Source organism: Symphalangus syndactylus, chromosome 9, assembly GCF_028878055.3.
Source record: "Symphalangus syndactylus isolate Jambi chromosome 9, NHGRI_mSymSyn1-v2.1_pri, whole genome shotgun sequence".
Taxonomy (NCBI): domain Eukaryota; kingdom Metazoa; phylum Chordata; class Mammalia; order Primates; family Hylobatidae; genus Symphalangus; species Symphalangus syndactylus.
The window spans coordinates 100,780,991-100,798,750 of record NC_072431.2 but is presented as its reverse complement, the minus strand read 5'-3'; the positions used below and the strand labels follow the sequence as shown (position 1 = coordinate 100,798,750).

Here is a 17,760-nt window from a genome sequence, read left to right as displayed (position 1 = left end):
AGCACACACGAAGGAAACTAGAAAGCTACAGAGATGCAGTTTGTACAATTTGGACACCAGAATTTAGTAGGAGTAATACCTTTTCATGATTTTGAGTAGATGCCAAGAAGTTCAGAAATGATGTAAGAGAAAGGTTTCATAAATTTAAAGTTGGATAGTAGTGCATGTTTTAGATAGATGGACCTCCATTTCCACAGTTAAAATTGACAGAATGTATAAGACCCACATCTGTCTATAATAAATACAGTATCTCCCTAATACTTCATTTTTTAAGTGGAAAGAGTGTTGACATTTCCGGTCCCAGAATTGTGTACAACTCTTTTTTTTTTTTTTTTTTTTTGGAGAGACGGAGTCTCACTCTATTGCCCAGGCTGGAGTGCGGTGGCATGATGTTGGCTCACTGCAACCTCTGCCTCCCAGATTCAAGTGATTCTCCTGCCTCAGCCTCCTGACTAGCTGGGATTACAGGCGCCCACCACCATGCCCAGCTAATTTTTTGTATTTTTAGTAGAGACGGGTTCTGCCATCTTGGTCAGGCTGGTCTTGAACTCCTGACCTCAGGTGATCCACCTGCCTTGGCCTCCCAAAGTGCTGGGATTACAGGTATGAGCCACCACACCCAGCTGTGTTCAGCTCTTTTTTCCATCAACAGTGAAAAGAAAATACCACCTCCACCATTGTGGTTTTTGAGACTATTGAAGTCAATTAAATGTCAACATTTACCATAAAATAACCAAAAAAAAGATAGGCTGCATTAGATGAAATAGCATTGAAGTTTATTAAACTTAGACAACAGAAGTCTCTTGTGTAAATCCACATAAACAAAACCAGAGGTTCCCTCAGAAGACCCTCACCCGGATGTGCAGGTGGAGTCTAGTGGTCTTTGAATTAAATGTGAGAATCACTGGGCCAGAGGCCTGGCCTGAGTGTAAGAAAGAGGTTAAGAATGGATTCTATGAATTTCCAGGTTGCCATGAAGGTCTCTTAAAGGCTTTTGCCTCAGGGCCTGTCTCTCTGTGGCCCTGAGGAGAAGTAGCCTTCTGTGCAGCTGCCAACCAGGCCCTGGGAGGCACAGAAAGGGTTCTTTCTCCCATCTAGCCTCACAGGGGCCCTGCTAGACTCCACAGGACATATTTATGGCTGTCCTCTTTCCTGCTATGAGGGGAAGAGAAGTCTTCCTCATTGTGCTTGTGTTGATAGCCTAGCACCCTGGAACCAGCACTTGGCTTTACTTGGAAAGAAAATTTATCTGTTGGTCGTGTGAAAAATTACTTCCGGATGGACTTCACTGGGGCTCTGGTTTTCTGGGACTCCCTACCTGAGTGAAGAGAGAGGTCACTTCTCTTCTACCAAAGTAGAAAATACTTTGATATGTAATGAAATGGAGGTTACTGGGTAACTTCCTTTTTCTAAATCTCAGTGAAATTCAGTCCTGGTTTATTAATAATCCCATAATGCTTCACTTCAGATTAACTGACACTTGAAATGATGCTCTCTAATTTCTCACTAGGGTATGAGAGAGAGAGTTGAGAGAAAAAGATTAATAGAGAGAGACACGCAGACAATGACAGAGAGAAAACCCAGAGACAGTAATTCAGCTGACTCATGAGTTCAGCTGAGTTATTATTTTTAATGTTTTTTGCAGGAACAAACATCAAGAAAATGTTTTGCACCTCCTTCAATCTTCCAGGCAATGATTGCTAAGTGTCCATGTTGAAAATTCATTGAGGTGGGTTCATCTACCTGGTCACCTGGTGCATCAGCAGCTGATTAATAAATCCTTGAGCAACTCTTTGGTAAACCCTCCATGTAAGCAAAAGGTAAGAGAGAGAAAGAAAGGGAAAGGGAAGAGGCAATAGAGAGAGAAGGGAGAGATGGGGAGAATGTGGAGGGAGAGAAGTGAGAGAGTGGTGGGTTGAAGGAAGAAAGAGAAGGGGAAATGCAGAGAAAAAGGAAGATAAGAGAAAGTGAGGAAGGGAAAAAAGACAGAAAGAGATGCTGAGAAAGAAGACAAAATGAAAAGAAACAAAGAGAACCAAGAAGCCCATGGTATCCATCTTTCCAGCTGTCTCCCTGAGCAAACTTGCTTGCAGCAGCCCCTGGCAAGGCCCCGGTGCCCTAGTTGCATGATAATGAAGTCAGAGTGGCCAGGAGTCTCTGTGCTCTGGAGGGCTGGGCTGTCTCTGATTTCACAGCCTGGCTGGCCAAGCCTAGCCGGCCAAGCCTAGCCACTGGGGGCCACTGGGAGCAGACATGTTGCCTGGCACCTGCTGCATGGCCTTCTCTTATTCTCTCTGGGTCTGACACGCCCTCATGGGCTGCAGGATGGACAGTTCATGGGAAGGCATTGAGAAATCCCACAGGAAAGTAGGAGTGGGTCTTGGGTTTCCAGCTAAACTGTCAATGTCATGAGAACCTCGGTAGGAGTGTTGGATGTCTAGCCCTTGGGAGGACAGCAAAGAGGGGGAAATACAATTGAGAGGCTGACCAAAGAGAAGCTTCTGGGCTTTGCTGTCTCTGTTTTCTCCCAGTGAATAAGAACTCTTTTCCCCTTTTATTTGCTTTGTCAAAATTGAGGACAGATGCTGCTCCATGGTGATTCATGTGGAAACAAGAACTTTTCTCTTCTTTCTTCCCACACTGCCCCCTGGCCACCACAGTTTACAAGAAAGGTTGGCTCAAGCCTTTTAAAAGTTTAATAGAAACCCAAAGTTGACTGTGAATCAGAGAAAACAAAAGACATTAAAAAGGAGAGAGGTTAAAGAAGAGAGAGAGAGAGATTTTTTTAAAGGGTCAGGAGACACAGAATATTTACATTTCAAGTACCAGCTTTAGCCATACAGCAAATAATGTGAAAACAGAGAAGAGCCAATTGTTTTTCACCTCTAAATCTCAAGCAACTATCTCATCAGAATCCTAACATTTCCAAGCTGAAAAGATCCTCAGATATCATGTATTCATTTTAAGCTTCTCATTTTCAGGATATAAAACATGAGGCCAGGGAGTTAAATCCCTTGTCCCAGGCTGAGCAGCTTTTCCATAATATTGGCAGCTGAGTGGGACACACCTTGAGTTGCACAGACCCAGGCAGCTGAATGGGTCAGTGGAGCAATGACAATGGGATTGAATTCCCACAGACAACACTTTCTGCATTTGGATACAAAGGGAAGAAGGGAGGGTATAGCCTATTCTCATTAGCTTTTCTCTTAGTAGCAGAACATTGTGGGAATCTGCCTGTACTTTTTTAGTTCAGCCATATTATTTTACCCAACACTGTATCAGGTGCTAATGGAGGTACAAAAAGAAAGAGAGGTATTCCGTGGTCTATAGATCCCTCTGTGGCCATGGAGTCACTAGCACCACTTTCTCCATCATTGATCTCGAGGAAGTTGTCTAATATTTCTGGCCTCAGTTTCCTCATCTGTAAATTGAACTCTGGAATTCCTATTTGGGCAGTATTTCTGTAAGTTGACATTAATCCAGGGCATAGCATTATAATTGTCACATAAATATTAAGCATTTAATCTTGGTGCCAGTTACTTTTCTTAGGCAATGTTGTAAGACCTGTTTTTGTTTCCTGGGCAATAAATGCCTGTTGAATGAAGAAATGAATGAATTTTTAAATTCCTAATGCTGATTCATTCCAAATTGTTCTCCAGTGTTTGCTTTTAGTGACCTTGAATATAACTAGTATTCTTTCTGCTTTTAGTGTTTTCTCACAAATAAGTTTGGCAGATGACAAAAATTCTTTTTTTTTTTTTTTTTTGGCAGCATCTCGCTGTCACCCTGGCTGGAGTGCAGTGGCGCGATCTTGGCTCACTGCAACCTCTGCCTCCCAGGTTCAAGCGATTCTCCTGCCTCAGTTTCCTGAGTAGCTGGGATTACAGGCACATGCCACCATGCCTGACTCATTTTTTTTTTTTTTTTGTAGAGATGGGGTTCACCATGTTGGCCAGGCTCGTCTTGAACTCCTGACCTCAAGTGATCCGCCCACCTCAGCCTCTCAAAGTGCTGGGATTACAGGCGTGAGCCACCATGTCCAGCCAACAAAAATTCTTATAAAATGAGAATTGGGTAAAGGTCAGTCAGCCTCCACTGGCTCCTGTCTCCCTGGGAGTAAAAGCCAAAGTCATGACAATGCCTACAAGGCCACACAGGATCCGCGTGGCTATCACTCTGACCCCATTGCCTGCTGCTCTTCCCTTCCACTATCCCTAATCAAGTCACTCTCCTTCTTGCTCTGCCTTGGACACCCCAGGCAGGCCTCCACCCCAGGGCCTTTGCACTTGCTGTTCCCCTAGCCGGGAATTCTAGTCCTCCATGTGATCTTCTCCTTCACCTTTAAATCTCAGCAGCTCCTCTCATGAACATCAGATTTAAAATGGTTCCTCCTTACCTGCTGCCCCAGCACTCTGTTTGCAGCTGCAGTTCTCATCTCCACGTGCTATACCACGTAATTGATTTATTATCTTGTTGATTGTCTGTCTCCTCTCTTCTAGAATGTAAGTTCCATAGGGGCAGACAATTTTGTCCATTGTGTCATGGCCATTTCCCCAGTACCCAGCACAGTACTTAGCAGACAGTAGACACTCAATGTGTTTGTTAAATTAGTAAATCTTGTAATTATGCACTGCTTTATTTCTCACTCAAAACCTTAAAAAATCAAATAAAGAAAGAGAAAAGCAAGGAAGCAGGGCTGGTTCCCACTGATTAAATGGTTCCTACGTGCTCATTGTAAGTACTTTACATGTATTTATTCATTTACTGCTCAACAAGTGCATGAATGAAAGCCTGTGAGTTCCATCTCCTTGGCTGTTTCCTCTGAACACTGGCAGACTCCTGGGCCTCTTCTCTTTGGTAATTATACTCACTTGCTAGGGGATCTCATCTGGTCTTGTAGCCTCAAACGTCGTCTACAATTACCAAATGGATCTCAAACTTAACATGTCTAAAATCAAACCCTTGAACTACACCCCCTCACCACTAAATTGTCTCCCTCTCAGAAAAGGGTAACCCCATTCTTCCATTTATTCAAGCTGAAAAAATGGGAGTCATTCCTGATTCCTCTCTTCTCTGTCCCCACACCTAGGGTTGTCAGATTTATCAAATAAAAGTAGAAAACAGGTGCTTTATTTTATCTGGCATCCCTGCCCACATCCAATCAATCAGAAAGTTCTCTGTATCTCCAAAATACAACCTGAATGCAACCACTTTCACCACCACCACCTCCACCCTAATATTATTGCATAAGGCTCCCAACTATCTCTTTGCTCCTGCCTTTGTCCTTGATGTCTATCTTCTGATATCAGCTGGAGCGATCCTTTTAAAAGGAAAGTTAAATCATATTTCTCCTCTGCTCAGAATCTTCTGGTAGACTTTCATGTGGCTGAGTTAAAATTCAAAGTCCTTCTTTCCACAGCCTATGCAACCATCACCATTGCCTTACCTCTGTCTTCCTCTCTGATTTTGTCGCCCGCCTCCTTCTTCACTTGGTGAGTCAGCGACCCAGGCCTTCTTACCACTGCTTGAATACAACTACTCCCTGCCACAGGGGCTTTGCACACACTTTGCTCTTCCCTCTTGTCCCAGACATCTTCATGGTTCTTGCCCTCATTTCACTCATGTCTACTCAAATGTCACCTTCCCTAACTACCTTCTTTAAAATAACACTCCCCCAGCCTGGCACAGTGACTCACACCTGTAATCTCAGCACTTTGGGAGGCTGAGGCAGGCAGATAACTTGCGATCAAGAGTTAGAGACCAGCCTGGCCAACATGATGAAATCGCATTTCTATTAAAAATACAAAAATTGGCCAGGCATGGTGGCACATGCCTGTAATCCCAGCTACTTGGGAGGCTGAGGCAGGAGAATCGTTTGATCCTAGGAGGTAGAGGTTACAGCAAGCCAGGATTTTGCCACTGCACTCTAGCCTTATCAACAGGGCAAGACTCTGTCTCAAAAACAAAAAACCAACCAACCAACCAACCAAACAAACAAAAACCACATACTCTCCCATTGACTTTCTTCCTAGTTTATTTTTTTAATTCTTATTCTTAGCACTTATCATCCCAATATATATTTATTTGTCTCTAGTCCCAGAATATAACTGTTAGAAGAACAGGGATTTTGTGTTTTATTCACTGCTGTATTCTAGTGCAAAATGAGTGCTGGCACATAGAATATGCTCAATAAATATCTGTTGAATGAATGAAATGTCATTGATGGGTTGGAAAATTGAGGCAAAAAAGAGGCAAATTATCTTACTCCAGGCTCTCTCCCCTGTCAGAGTGCTCTTAATGTGGGATCTCATTTGTTCTTCTCAGCAACTCTGTGAGTTAAGGATGGGCAGGCCTAACCCCATATAACAGATGAGGAAACTGAGGTCCAGACTTCTAAGGTTATCATCCTCAAAGGAAACCCTAGGCTGTGCCAGAAGCCTACATTCCTATTATGTACTTTTTTCACTTTCTTCAACCCTCAAACATGTGTTTTAGGTCTCATATTTTAAAAATTATATTCTCAAACCACTCCCTTTCATGTCAAAGATGAAGTCACCTGGGTCTAATACATTTGTGCCACCAGAGAAACAAGGGAAATGCATGCTCTTTTTGCCCCAAATAACCTGAAATCCCTTCTCCCTATTCTGGGATTCCTCAGGCCTCAGATCATGAATCGATATGACTGGTGGAGAATCTTTGGTAATGTCAGCATTTACCTAGTGAAAGCAGAAAGTGCTATCCAAGATGACATGCTAAGATTCTTTCTAGGTTAGCAAGTTCATGATCTATTTGCTATTTGTTAATTTTATTAAACATTTATTGTGTCTACCAGGTAGGGTAAGCAACCATTACTGTGCCCAGGACTGAGGGATGCAAGACTTCCAATGCTAAAACTCGAAAGTTTCAGGCAAACCAGAATGAGATGATTATCCTAATAGTCTGTGCTTTTTTGATTTTTACTTTTTTTTTTTAATGCTATTGTGTTAGACTGAACAATGGCCCTCTAAAATGCCCACATTGTAACCTCTGAAACCTGTGAACACATTATCCTCTATGGTAAAAGGGACTATACAGATAAGTTAAGGATCCTGAGATGAGATTATCCTGCATTATCTTGGTGGGCTCAATGTGATCACAGGGAACCTTAGAGTCAAAGACAGAAGGCAATGGGATGATGGAGGCAGGTAGAGGGAAGGCAATGGCTATGGAACAGAGGTTGGAGTGATGATGCATTTTGACAATGGAGGAAGAGGCCACAGCCCAAGGAATGTGGGCACCTGTATAAGCTGGAAAAAGCAAGAAAACAGGTTCTCCTCTGCAGCCTGAAGAAGGAATGGAAGGAATGGAGCTTGCCAACACCTTGATTTTAGGATTCTGACTTCCAGAAATGTAAGAAAATTAACTCATGATATAACCTAGCAACATCTCAATGTATCCCTTGGACTTCTGTGCTTTTAAGGAAAGACCCATGTGATTAAATTGGGCCCACCAAATAAACCAGGATAATCTCCCTATTTTAAGGTCAGCTGATTAGCTACCTTAACTCCATCCTCAAACTCAATTCCCCTTTGCCATGTAAGGTAACATCTTCACGGATCTTGGCAATTATAAAATTAAAATGTAGACATCTTGCGGGGGGTGCATTATTATTCTCATATCCAGCAATCCTAAGCAAGTGCTATTTGTCCTAAAAAGAGGAAATTTATGTTCAAATGAAAACACACCTGTGAATATTTATAGCATCATTATGTGTTATTGCCAAAAACTGGAAACAACCCAAATGTGCATCCCTCGGAGAATAGATTTTTTTTAAATTGTATCTGTACATGGAATACTACTTTGCTAAATATGAATGAACTATTGACATATGCAGCAACATGGATGACTCTCATGCATTATGCTGAGTGAAAGAAGCCAGACTCAAAGGCTATGTAACATATGATTCCATTTAGATGATGCTCTGAAGAAGTAAGACTATATAGACAGCAAATAGATCAGGTTGATACAAAGGGACTTGAGGGAACATTTAGGGACAATCTACATTTTGATTGTGGTGATGGGTTCATGACTATATGAGTTTGTCAAAACCCATAGAACTGTGTAGTAAAAATACAGGAGGAATTCCAGTTAATGAATGTAGAAGAAATGGGGGAAATAAAGAAATCACCTTTAGAACACCAGTATAATAATTAACATATTACATACTAAAATTCGCGGGCAAAACTTTAAAGAAAAACAAGAGAGTTGCATAGCCTCAGAGTATCTCCTTCATGATATTTTCAGTTAGTGTGGTAGTTTTAACACGTCACAGTTATTTTTATAGATAGATACTTCTTCCTCCAAAAGGTGAGACTTCATTCCCTTGCCCTTGAGTGTGGGCTGAACTTAGTGATTTGTTGACTAATATGTATGGAAAGGCAAAAACGTAACTTTGCACTAGAGAAACCTGGCAGAAACCATCTTGACCAAGTGATCAAAGTTAATATGACCAGTGAAAACTCCTGGTGATATCACGTGCCCCCGATAGGATGCAGGGAGATGGGCGCATCCCTCTGTGGTATTATTCCTCCAAATCCATGACCTCAGCTTGATCATAAGAAAATATCAGACATACCTGAGGGACATTCTACAAAATACCTGAATAGTGCTCTTTCAAAGTGCCAAGATCTTGAAAAACAAGGAAAAAAACAGAATTTTTTGCAGATTGAAGATGTCTCTAAGAGACATGTCAAGTAAATACAAATATGATTTCCTAGTTTGGATGTTTGAACAAAGGACATTGGTGGAAAAACTGGCAAAATCCAAAGGAAGTCTATAGCTTAGTTAGTAAAATGCCAATGCTGATTTCTTAGTTTTGATAAATGTACCACAGTTAAGGTAAAATGTTAACATTAGGGGAAGCTAAAGAAGAATAGACAGGAACTCTATGTGCTATCTTTACAACTCTTGTAAATCTAAAACAATTTCAAAATTTAAAAAATTTTGAAATATAAACAAGTAAACATTTAAAAAATGTCACCAGGTGATTCTGATGAGCCAGTAACATTAAGAAGCCCTAGGGAAAAGCAGAAATCTGAGCTGAGTCACAGAGTGATAAAATACCATTAGCCATTTGAGGGAAATGATGACAAGTTAGTTACCGTTACTGTTTTCTACAGCGAACATAATAAGGGATGGTGGAAAACGAGGAAAGAGGTACCTGGGTCAGATTATGAAGTCTTTTATACCACACAGGATAAGAGCTTAGTCCCTTACACTGTTGGCCTTGAGATGCCATTACAATTTTTAAAGCAGGGTGTAGCTGTGTTACTGAAAGGGGTCTCAATCCAGACCCCAAGAGAGGGTTCTTGGATCTCACACAAGAAAGAATGCAGGGCAAGTCCACAGAGTAAAGTGAAAGCCAGTTTATTAGGAAAGTAAAACAATAAAAGAATGGCTATTCCATAGACAAAGCAGCCCTAAGGACTACTGGTTGCCCATTTTTGTGGTTATTTCTTGATTATATGCTAAACAAGGGGTGGATTATTCATGTCTCCCCTTTTTAGACCATAAAGGGTAACTTCCTGATGTTGCCATGGCATTTGTAAACTGTCATGGCGCTGGTGGGAGTGTAGCAGTGAGGACGACCAGAGATCACTCTTGTCGCCATCTTGGTTTGGATGGGTTTTAGCTGACTTCTTTACTGCACCCTGTTTCATCAGCAAGGTCTTTATGACCTGTATGTTGTGCCGAACTCCTGTGTCATCCTGTGACTTAGAATGTCTTAACTGTCTGGGAATACAGCCCAGTAGGTATCAGCATCATTTTTACCCAGCCCTTATTCAAGATGGAGTTGCTGTGGTTCAAACACCTCTGAAAATGGGATCTCATACTTGGTGTTAACAATACCAATCGCTTAAAAACATGTTACAAATTTATTTTTTGAAGGATGTGAACTTAAGTGTGGATGCCATAAGAAAAATATTTTGGAAAATATTCATGTGCTTTGCTTTGTGTGTTTCTGCATTATGCCACGTTTTCCCTAGTTAGGTAGGAATTGTGGGCAGGGACTGGGAAGAATTAGGATTGTCATAGCAGAAGTGCAATGGGGAAGAGTTAAGGATAAGCTTCGAATATGCAAAGTAGGATTTTGCAGGAAGTAATTTGCAAGGAAGGCTGAGCCAAGCCCATGGAATAGACCAATGAGTTTATTGTAAAGTAACTCCTGATTGAAAAGGAAGAAACAAGACAAGCTCCGCCTCTAGCCCCAGGAGGGCCTTTCAGTAGCTAACATTTTAAATTTTTCCAAAAGCAGGTTTTTATTAGAGGTGTGATCTTCCTCTGAGTGAGTCTTCAGGACAATGTTCTTGGGGAGAGGGATGGGCAGGATTATTCAGTCAATGACTATGTGCTCAGGTTGCCTGGAATGGGTGGACTGGAACCAGAAAAACTCAGCTTCCCAAAGGATCAAGACTCCCCTCACCCTTGCAGCTTGAATCCTGTTTCGTAAAGCGTTGCTAGGAGTTTACAGTTGACGGGGTCAGATAATGTCTTGCACAGGTGGTATGGAACATGTTTGCGTGCCTGGTCCTTGTGTGCTTAGAGCTTATTAGCTGCAAACAAGATTGTCATTGTATTTGCAGCTTTAGAAAAGAGATTAGCAGGGGAACAGAGACTCTGTCTTAAAACTGAGCTCTCTGTCCAGCTGCATTGCCCTGGTCCTGTTTACTTATTAAATATATCCATCAATGGAAAGCTAGTTAACTGAATTTTGGAACAAATATACAGTAGAATACTGTGCAGTCATTACAAATGATGATGAGGATGTATAATTTTCACATTAAAAGATATAAATAAATATCTTGAAGGAAAGGGAATTAGTTAAATTCAGGGTAAGTATGCTGTAGTTCATAAAAATAATACTTTGTAAATTTTTACATGAGATTGTGTGTCTACATATATGCACAGAAAACTATACAAAAGGCTATTCAATAATTTAACATCTTTTATCACTTAGAGATGATGTTTTGGTTAATTTTTACCTTTTCCTTTGAGCTTTCTGTATTACTTTTTAAATTTTACTTTTACATTTTAATTTTATTATCAAAAACATAAGAAACTCTTTTCATTGTGAAATAAAGTATTTATGATGCTCCACAAAGTGCACTGAACAGTGCTCACATAATTTAATTATCATTTCAAATAACTATTCACATTTAAAAAAAGAAATTTAAATAATTAAATTAAAAATAAATAGTTAAAAATTGTATTTTATATGTGTCTGTGCTGTAGTTTATATAAGATTTCTCTTATGTTGGGTGTTTGGGTCATTTCAAACTTTTGATAAATTAATGGATGAATATTTTATATATAAATTCTTGAATGTTTGACTAGTTCATTAGGATATAGATAAAAAATTACTAAAGTAAAATAAATGTAAACAAATATGGCCAAATTTCCCTACCTAATAACTACAGGGTCTTTATCAAGTTATATTTGTGTATTATCGTTCTAAAAATATCATTGCTCTTTGATAATTAAAAGGAAACAATCTTGTTTTCATTTAGATTTGTTTAGTTCCTAGACAGGGTGGACATCTTAATGTTATTTGCTATTTTCATAAAATATTAAATTTATGAATTACGTTTTCCTAGGCTTTGTTAATTTAAATTTAAATTGAGGGAAGGGAATCTTTCTATAATAAGGCCATGAACTCACTTCTACAAATATTTATAAATATTTACTCATTTTTATATTTTTTATTTTTATTCTGTTGGTTGTGGTTTTAAAAAATATATATACAGATGTAATAAATGTTTTATGCAGCCAAATCTATTACCAAATTTTCTTTTGTAATATTGTATTGATTTGTATGCCTGGAAAGTCCTTTCCTCATCCCAAACCCAGTGAGCTACTTATTCTTCCTTATTTTATTGCTTAATCATTTACATCTAATTCTTTAGTTCCTTTGGAATTTATGTTGATGTATGATATGGGATGAAGATCTAAATTATTTTCTCCCAAATGGTTAACCACCTATTAAGATACTAAATTATTATATCTACTAAGGCCTGGTACCTAATTGTTGGGCCAGCTAGAGGGGTTTTCAAGAATAATTTGAAGCAGTTTATAGTTCATTGCCTGTTAGAAAAAGCATCTAGAGAAACTAAAACCTCTGGCGACAATTAGTCCCCACACCTTTCCTGGTTTTGCATCTGTATTACCTTTCTGTTCCTGGCTGCAGTGAGCTCCTGATCAACCCTGTCCTCCTCCAAGTGCATTGCAGTCCATTGCAGCCCTGGAGCAGGAGCAGAGAGGCAGGTATTAATTTGGGGTGAAGCAACCAGGGCTACCTCCTAGAGCCGTCCCTGTGCAGTGGAGAGATAACCGACAGTTGCTCAACAACGAAGGCTCCAAATCTCTGGGGTGTCGGGATACATGGAAACCTCTTCTTCAACCTGGGACAGGAGCCCCTTAGACACAGGCTAATAACACTTCTCCTGATGTGTGACAGATAGTTGACTAATGTGTTTCCTGCCTGGGCAGTTGCAACTGGCAGCTGATTCTGTGAAAGGCCTTCATGAATCGTTTTGGAAAGCATGCATGTTGAGGAGCAGGGAGGTGAGTCAGGCATCTCTCTGCCTAGCAGCCCAGCCCCTGTAACCCAGATGTCCACTAATTATTTTCATACTTAAATGATTTACTACATTTAAATCAGTCCTTTAGAGAAGACCTCATACTTGCTAACGCAATGAGTATACAATAAATTTTAATGTATATAAACTATATAAAGCATCTGACAATGCTTTGCTTCCCTATTCATAAACTTGGATATTTTTAACTGGTATTTTATGCCTTAAAGATAAGTCCTTTTTTTTTTTTTTTTTTTTTTTTTGAGACAGTGTCTCCCTCTGTTGCCCAGGCTGTAGTGCAATGGCACGATCTCGGCTGACTGAAACCTCTGCCTCCTGGGTTCAAGCAATTCTCCTGCCTCAGCCCTTTCCGAGTAGCTGGGACTACAGGTATCTGCCACCATACCTGGCTAATTTTTGTATTTTTAGTAGAGACGGGGTTTCACCATGTTGGTCAGGCTGGTCTCAAACTCCTGACCTCAACTGATCCACCCACCTCAGCCTCCCAAAAAAGATAAGTACATTTTAATTATTGTAGCCACTGTAAATGCACTTAAAGCTAATTATACCGAAGGGGAAAAGAGAAGAGTTTCAAAATTCTAAATGATAATACTTTACTTTTTGTAGCCCTGTCTTATCCAAAATAACTCTTCAACATAAACTTTCCCAAAACTTATTTTTTGTGTGGAAAAATGTGTGTCCTGTTCTAAAGCAGGTCTTCATGTGTCTCCAATAACTGTATCCCATTCCAGAATATGTTGCTGAAAATAACCCACTAGCAAGGTGGCAGTGTTATTTCAACAGGATCTCCCACACCTTATGGCTACTTTTATTCAGAGTACAGTGCAATTTCTGCTTAGTGAATTAATTTTTTTTTTTTTTGGAGACAGAGTCTTGCTACGTCACCCACACTGGAGTGCAATGGTGCGATCTTGGCTCACTGCAACCTCTGCCTCCTAGGATCAAGTGATTCTCCTGCCTCAGCCTCCTGAGTAGCTGGGATTACAGGCATCTGCTGGCTAATTTTTGTATTTTTAGTAGAGACGGGGTTTCACCATGTTCGCCAGGCTGGTCTCGAACTCCTGACCTCAGGTGATCCACCCGCCTCGGCCTCCCAAAGTCTAGCATTACAGATGTGAGCCAACATGCCCAGCAGAATTAATCTTTTAATAGAACTTCTTCTGTACCATTCAGCAAAATAACCCCACTCAGATCCAACCTACCCTCTATAAGTGATTAGAGATAAGTGTGTTTTGTGCATTTCTGAATATTCTATTCTAATGTGCTCTCTAGTCACAAATAAGCAGCTGAGTCAACCTGCCCTTGGGGCTGTTGCATCCAGATTTTAATCCACACACATAATTGTGTGGTACTTTATTCATCTGGCTGTGCAGGGACTCAAGTGTGTCTCTAAAGGGGCAGAAAATTGAAAAGCTAACAGGCTATCCTGACATCTCAGATCAATAGTTTTTCTTCCTTCCTATCACCAAATTTTGAGAAACTTACTTGAGTTAGAAAAGTTGCTGCAGCTATTCCCTCCGGCAATATGTTCCATTCTCCATGGCTCCTAATTAGTTTTCAACTTGGTCTTTTTTCCCTACTCTAGCTCAAGATGCATCTCCTTGATTCCATCCACCCCATCCAATAGATGTGTCACTGCCTCTGCTCCTGAGCCTGGCTGTGTGTCTACCCATTATAGGCTGGCTCAACCAAGCTCAATCCAGGCACTGCTAAAGAGGCCAGAAACGATGCCAATGGACATGCTGTCAATGCCACAAGGTATGTCAGAGCTACATTTGTATTCATTTTTTAAAAATAGATATTACATTTCTTTTCTATTATTTAAGAAAGAAAACTCAAAGTGCTTTTCAAACAAATGTATACCCCAGTGTTTACTGAAGTAGAATCCATAAAAAAGCTACAAAGCTAAACTTGTATTATATTTATTTTCTTGATCTGGGGGGAGTATTGCATTAGAACCTGTTGTTCTGGTCAGCAATAACCAGAATGCCTAGTTCTTTATTCTATGATATTTAGGACCGTGGACATATTCCTATGAATGGGTTGGAGTGGTCCTGCATGAAGTATGGTCTACAGATTGGTGCTAGTCCACCGAGAAATTAGTACAGAAATTGGGAGAACATACCCAGTGTTGACAAGGATGTGAAGCAACTGGAACCCTCATACATTGCAGGTGGGAATGCGAATTGGTACAGCCACTTTGGAAACAGCATGGCAGATTCTTAGACAGTTATGAAACTTTATGCACTTACCATACAACCCAACAATCCAACTTCAAGGTAGTTACTCAAGAGAAACAACACACATGCCCATACAAAGACTTGTATGTAGCAGCATTATTTACAATAGCCAAAAACTGCTAACAAGCCAAATTTCTATCAGCTGGTGAGTGAATAAACAAATTGTGGTGTATCCATATTACAGAATATCATATAGCAAGAAAAAAGAATGAAATCATGTATACAATATGGATGAATATCAAAGACATTAATTTTAAGTGAAAGAAGTGAAACACGAAGATTATATACTGTGTGATTCCATTTACATGAAATTCTACTAAAGGTAAAACCATAGTGACAGAAATCAGATATGTGGTTATCTGGGACTAGGGATGAGGGTGAAGGGGATCAATTGCAAAGGGACAAGAGGGTTCTTTTTAGGATGATGAAACCGTTCCGTACCTTGATGTTGGTGGAGGTTAAATACTGCATACAATCATCAAAATTCACCAAACAGTACTCTTAAAGTGAGTGGATTTTATTGTATATACATTATACTTCAATAAAGCTAAGGAACAAAAGAAATAAAGAAGAGAGAGAGGAAGAAAGGAAAAGGAAGGAAGGAAGAAGGGTGGGAGGGAGGGAAGGAGAGAGGAAGAAGAAAAGAAGGAAGGAAGGAAGGAAGGAAGGAAGGAATGAAGGAAAGAAGGAAGGAAGGAAGGTAGGCAGGCAGGCAGGCAGGGAGGGAGGGAGGGAGGGGGAGGGAAAGGGGAAGGAGAAGGGGAAGGGGAAGGGAGAGAGGGAAATAGAAAAGACCAAGATTCCATTTACTCTCGTGCCTCACTCCACTTCCTCTATGCCTGACAAACCTGACGTGGCTGAGATCAAGAAATTCAGTAAGTTGGAATTGAAGAATACAGAAACGCAAGAGAAAAATCTGCTGCCTTCCAAACAAACGACAGAATAGAAACAAGCAGGGAAATTGCCATGAGGCATGCACGCCAACGTGCGGTATGCATTCCACAGGTACTGCCTGCGTATTTTACTTTGTTTGGCTGTTTAACTTTGTACAATGCGAAGAGGCTAGATCAAGCTTAATGCCTGTGCTGTCCTGTTCACATCAAGGAACTGAGAACCACTGATGATGAGGGCCGCACCTGCCTCTCCCTTCTGCCTATCTGGCTGTCATGGGAGGAAAAGAGCTTGCATGTTGGTGAAGGAAGAAGTGGGGTGGGATGACAGTGAAATCTAGAGTAAAACCAACCTGGCCCAAGGTGTCCTGCTGGCTACTAAATGCCATTTAGTCACAGTGCCATTTTTTTGTGTGTTTAAAATGATTTTAATTATAGGAATGCACAATGTTTGTTTGAAAAACAAACAGTTTTAAACACTCCCCCCCAAAGAAAAAAGAAACAGCCAAAATTAGGAAATTTTCTTTCTGAAAGTAAATGAGATATTCAGTTTGAAGGGAAAAAATGAAATTTCATTAAGCCCAAAAAGGGGACAATTTTGAGCCACAACCAATCAGCCTAAAGGGGAGGTATTTTTATTTTATGTTCATCATGATGAGTTCTGGGATTTCCTTATAACACAAGTGCAGGGGGACCGGACTAATACCACATTTCAGTCTTCCTGCATCACATCAGACACTGTGAGTCAGGGAGCATCATTACACCTGGGGTAGATCTGAATCCTGGTAAGAATGTGCTACATATACCTTCAGAGCAAGCCTTTAGAGTGTGGTCCACCTGCTCTGAAAACAAAATGTCATTCTTACTATAACATTTATTTTGTGTTTTTTTCTTTTTGCCAGCACCTCAGGAATAAGCATCCACAGCTTAATGTTTACATCAATGAATCAAGGCTGTTTCCATAGCAACACCTCTACTTCTCCGGAACTGCAATTTTATCTCAATTTACTATTAATGGAAGATGGAACAAAAGCAAGCAGACAGAACAGGAGAAACCTTAACGCCTCAAGACGGACTGGCAAAGCAAGGAGGAAGAGGAGCGGACCTGTAATTTGCGAGGGTTTTAGGGTTTAGTGAACCATGACGTTATTTAACATTTAACCATTTTATGCTTAGGTTTGTAATAATGATTTCATAGGACCATAGAATCTTTGAGCTAAAATAGACCTTAGAAGTCATCTGAAAGCCCTTATTTTAGTTTAGTTTATTTTTTAGAGACAGAGTCTTGCTCTGTTTCCCAGGCTGGAGTGCAGTGGCGAGATCATAGCTCACTGTAGCCTCGAACTCCTGACCTCAAGCGATCCACCTGTTTCAGCCTTTCAAAACACTGAGATTACAGGTGTGATCTACTGTGCCCAGCCTGGAACCCCTTATTTTAAAGTCAAGGAGACTCAGTCCCAGACATAGTAAGGGATCTAATGAAGGTCATTTTGCTGTTAAGGGACACAGTCACAAACAGAACATGGGATACAGAATTTAAGCCTGGAATTCTGTTTACTCACAACACGATATTGTCTCTTTCATCTGTTAGTTCCAGTACCTGAGGCTCAGCTAAATACTTTTTTTGTGGAACTCCATTGTGCTGAATACCAAGACTTTCTCTTCCTGGTCTACCAACAAGGGAGCCGAGGCCATCAATTATGGTTAAGCAGGGCCATTGCCTATAATTGAGAAGTAAAATTAGAAGCCATATAGCAAGCCTGTATCAGTTAGGGTTCAATTGCAGGAAGCAGATACCACCCTAGGGATTTTATGCAGAATGGGATTTAATACAGGGAATTGGATGTTTATAAACTTGGCAGAACTAGGCTGTAGGCTAGGTTTCCAGGAATTATGCCGAGAACACTGCAGAACTGTTTCACCAGAGAAGCTATTACAACTGTCCCAACCAGGGAGCTTGAATATCAAGAGATTGCCCCTGGAATGACTGAGTCCAAG

At 40.5% G+C, this 17,760-nt stretch overlaps 1 protein-coding gene and 2 long non-coding RNA genes across 3 annotated transcripts; all 3 read left to right on the top strand.

The window, feature by feature from the left end:
• The first annotated feature begins 1,144 nt into the window (after nucleotides 1–1,144).
• LOC129490103 (uncharacterized) lies at nucleotides 1,145–14,384 on the top strand. The gene is made up of 3 exons (XR_008660160.2): nucleotides 1,145–1,820; nucleotides 2,583–2,672; nucleotides 14,218–14,384. It is a non-coding gene; the product is annotated as an uncharacterized lncRNA (long non-coding RNA).
• Nucleotides 14,385–15,062: 678 nt separating this feature from the next.
• LOC134731446 (uncharacterized) lies at nucleotides 15,063–17,000 on the top strand. The gene is made up of 2 exons (XR_010113723.1): nucleotides 15,063–15,194; nucleotides 16,665–17,000. It is a non-coding gene; the product is annotated as an uncharacterized lncRNA (long non-coding RNA).
• Nucleotides 15,665–15,853, top strand: LOC129490101 (thymosin beta-4-like). Its single transcript, XM_055293575.2, has one exon. It carries the CDS (start codon nucleotides 15,708–15,710, stop codon nucleotides 15,816–15,818), a length of 111 nt encoding a protein of 36 aa, XP_055149550.1. The 5' UTR covers nucleotides 15,665–15,707; the 3' UTR covers nucleotides 15,819–15,853.
• Nucleotides 17,001–17,760: the final 760 nt, after the last annotated feature.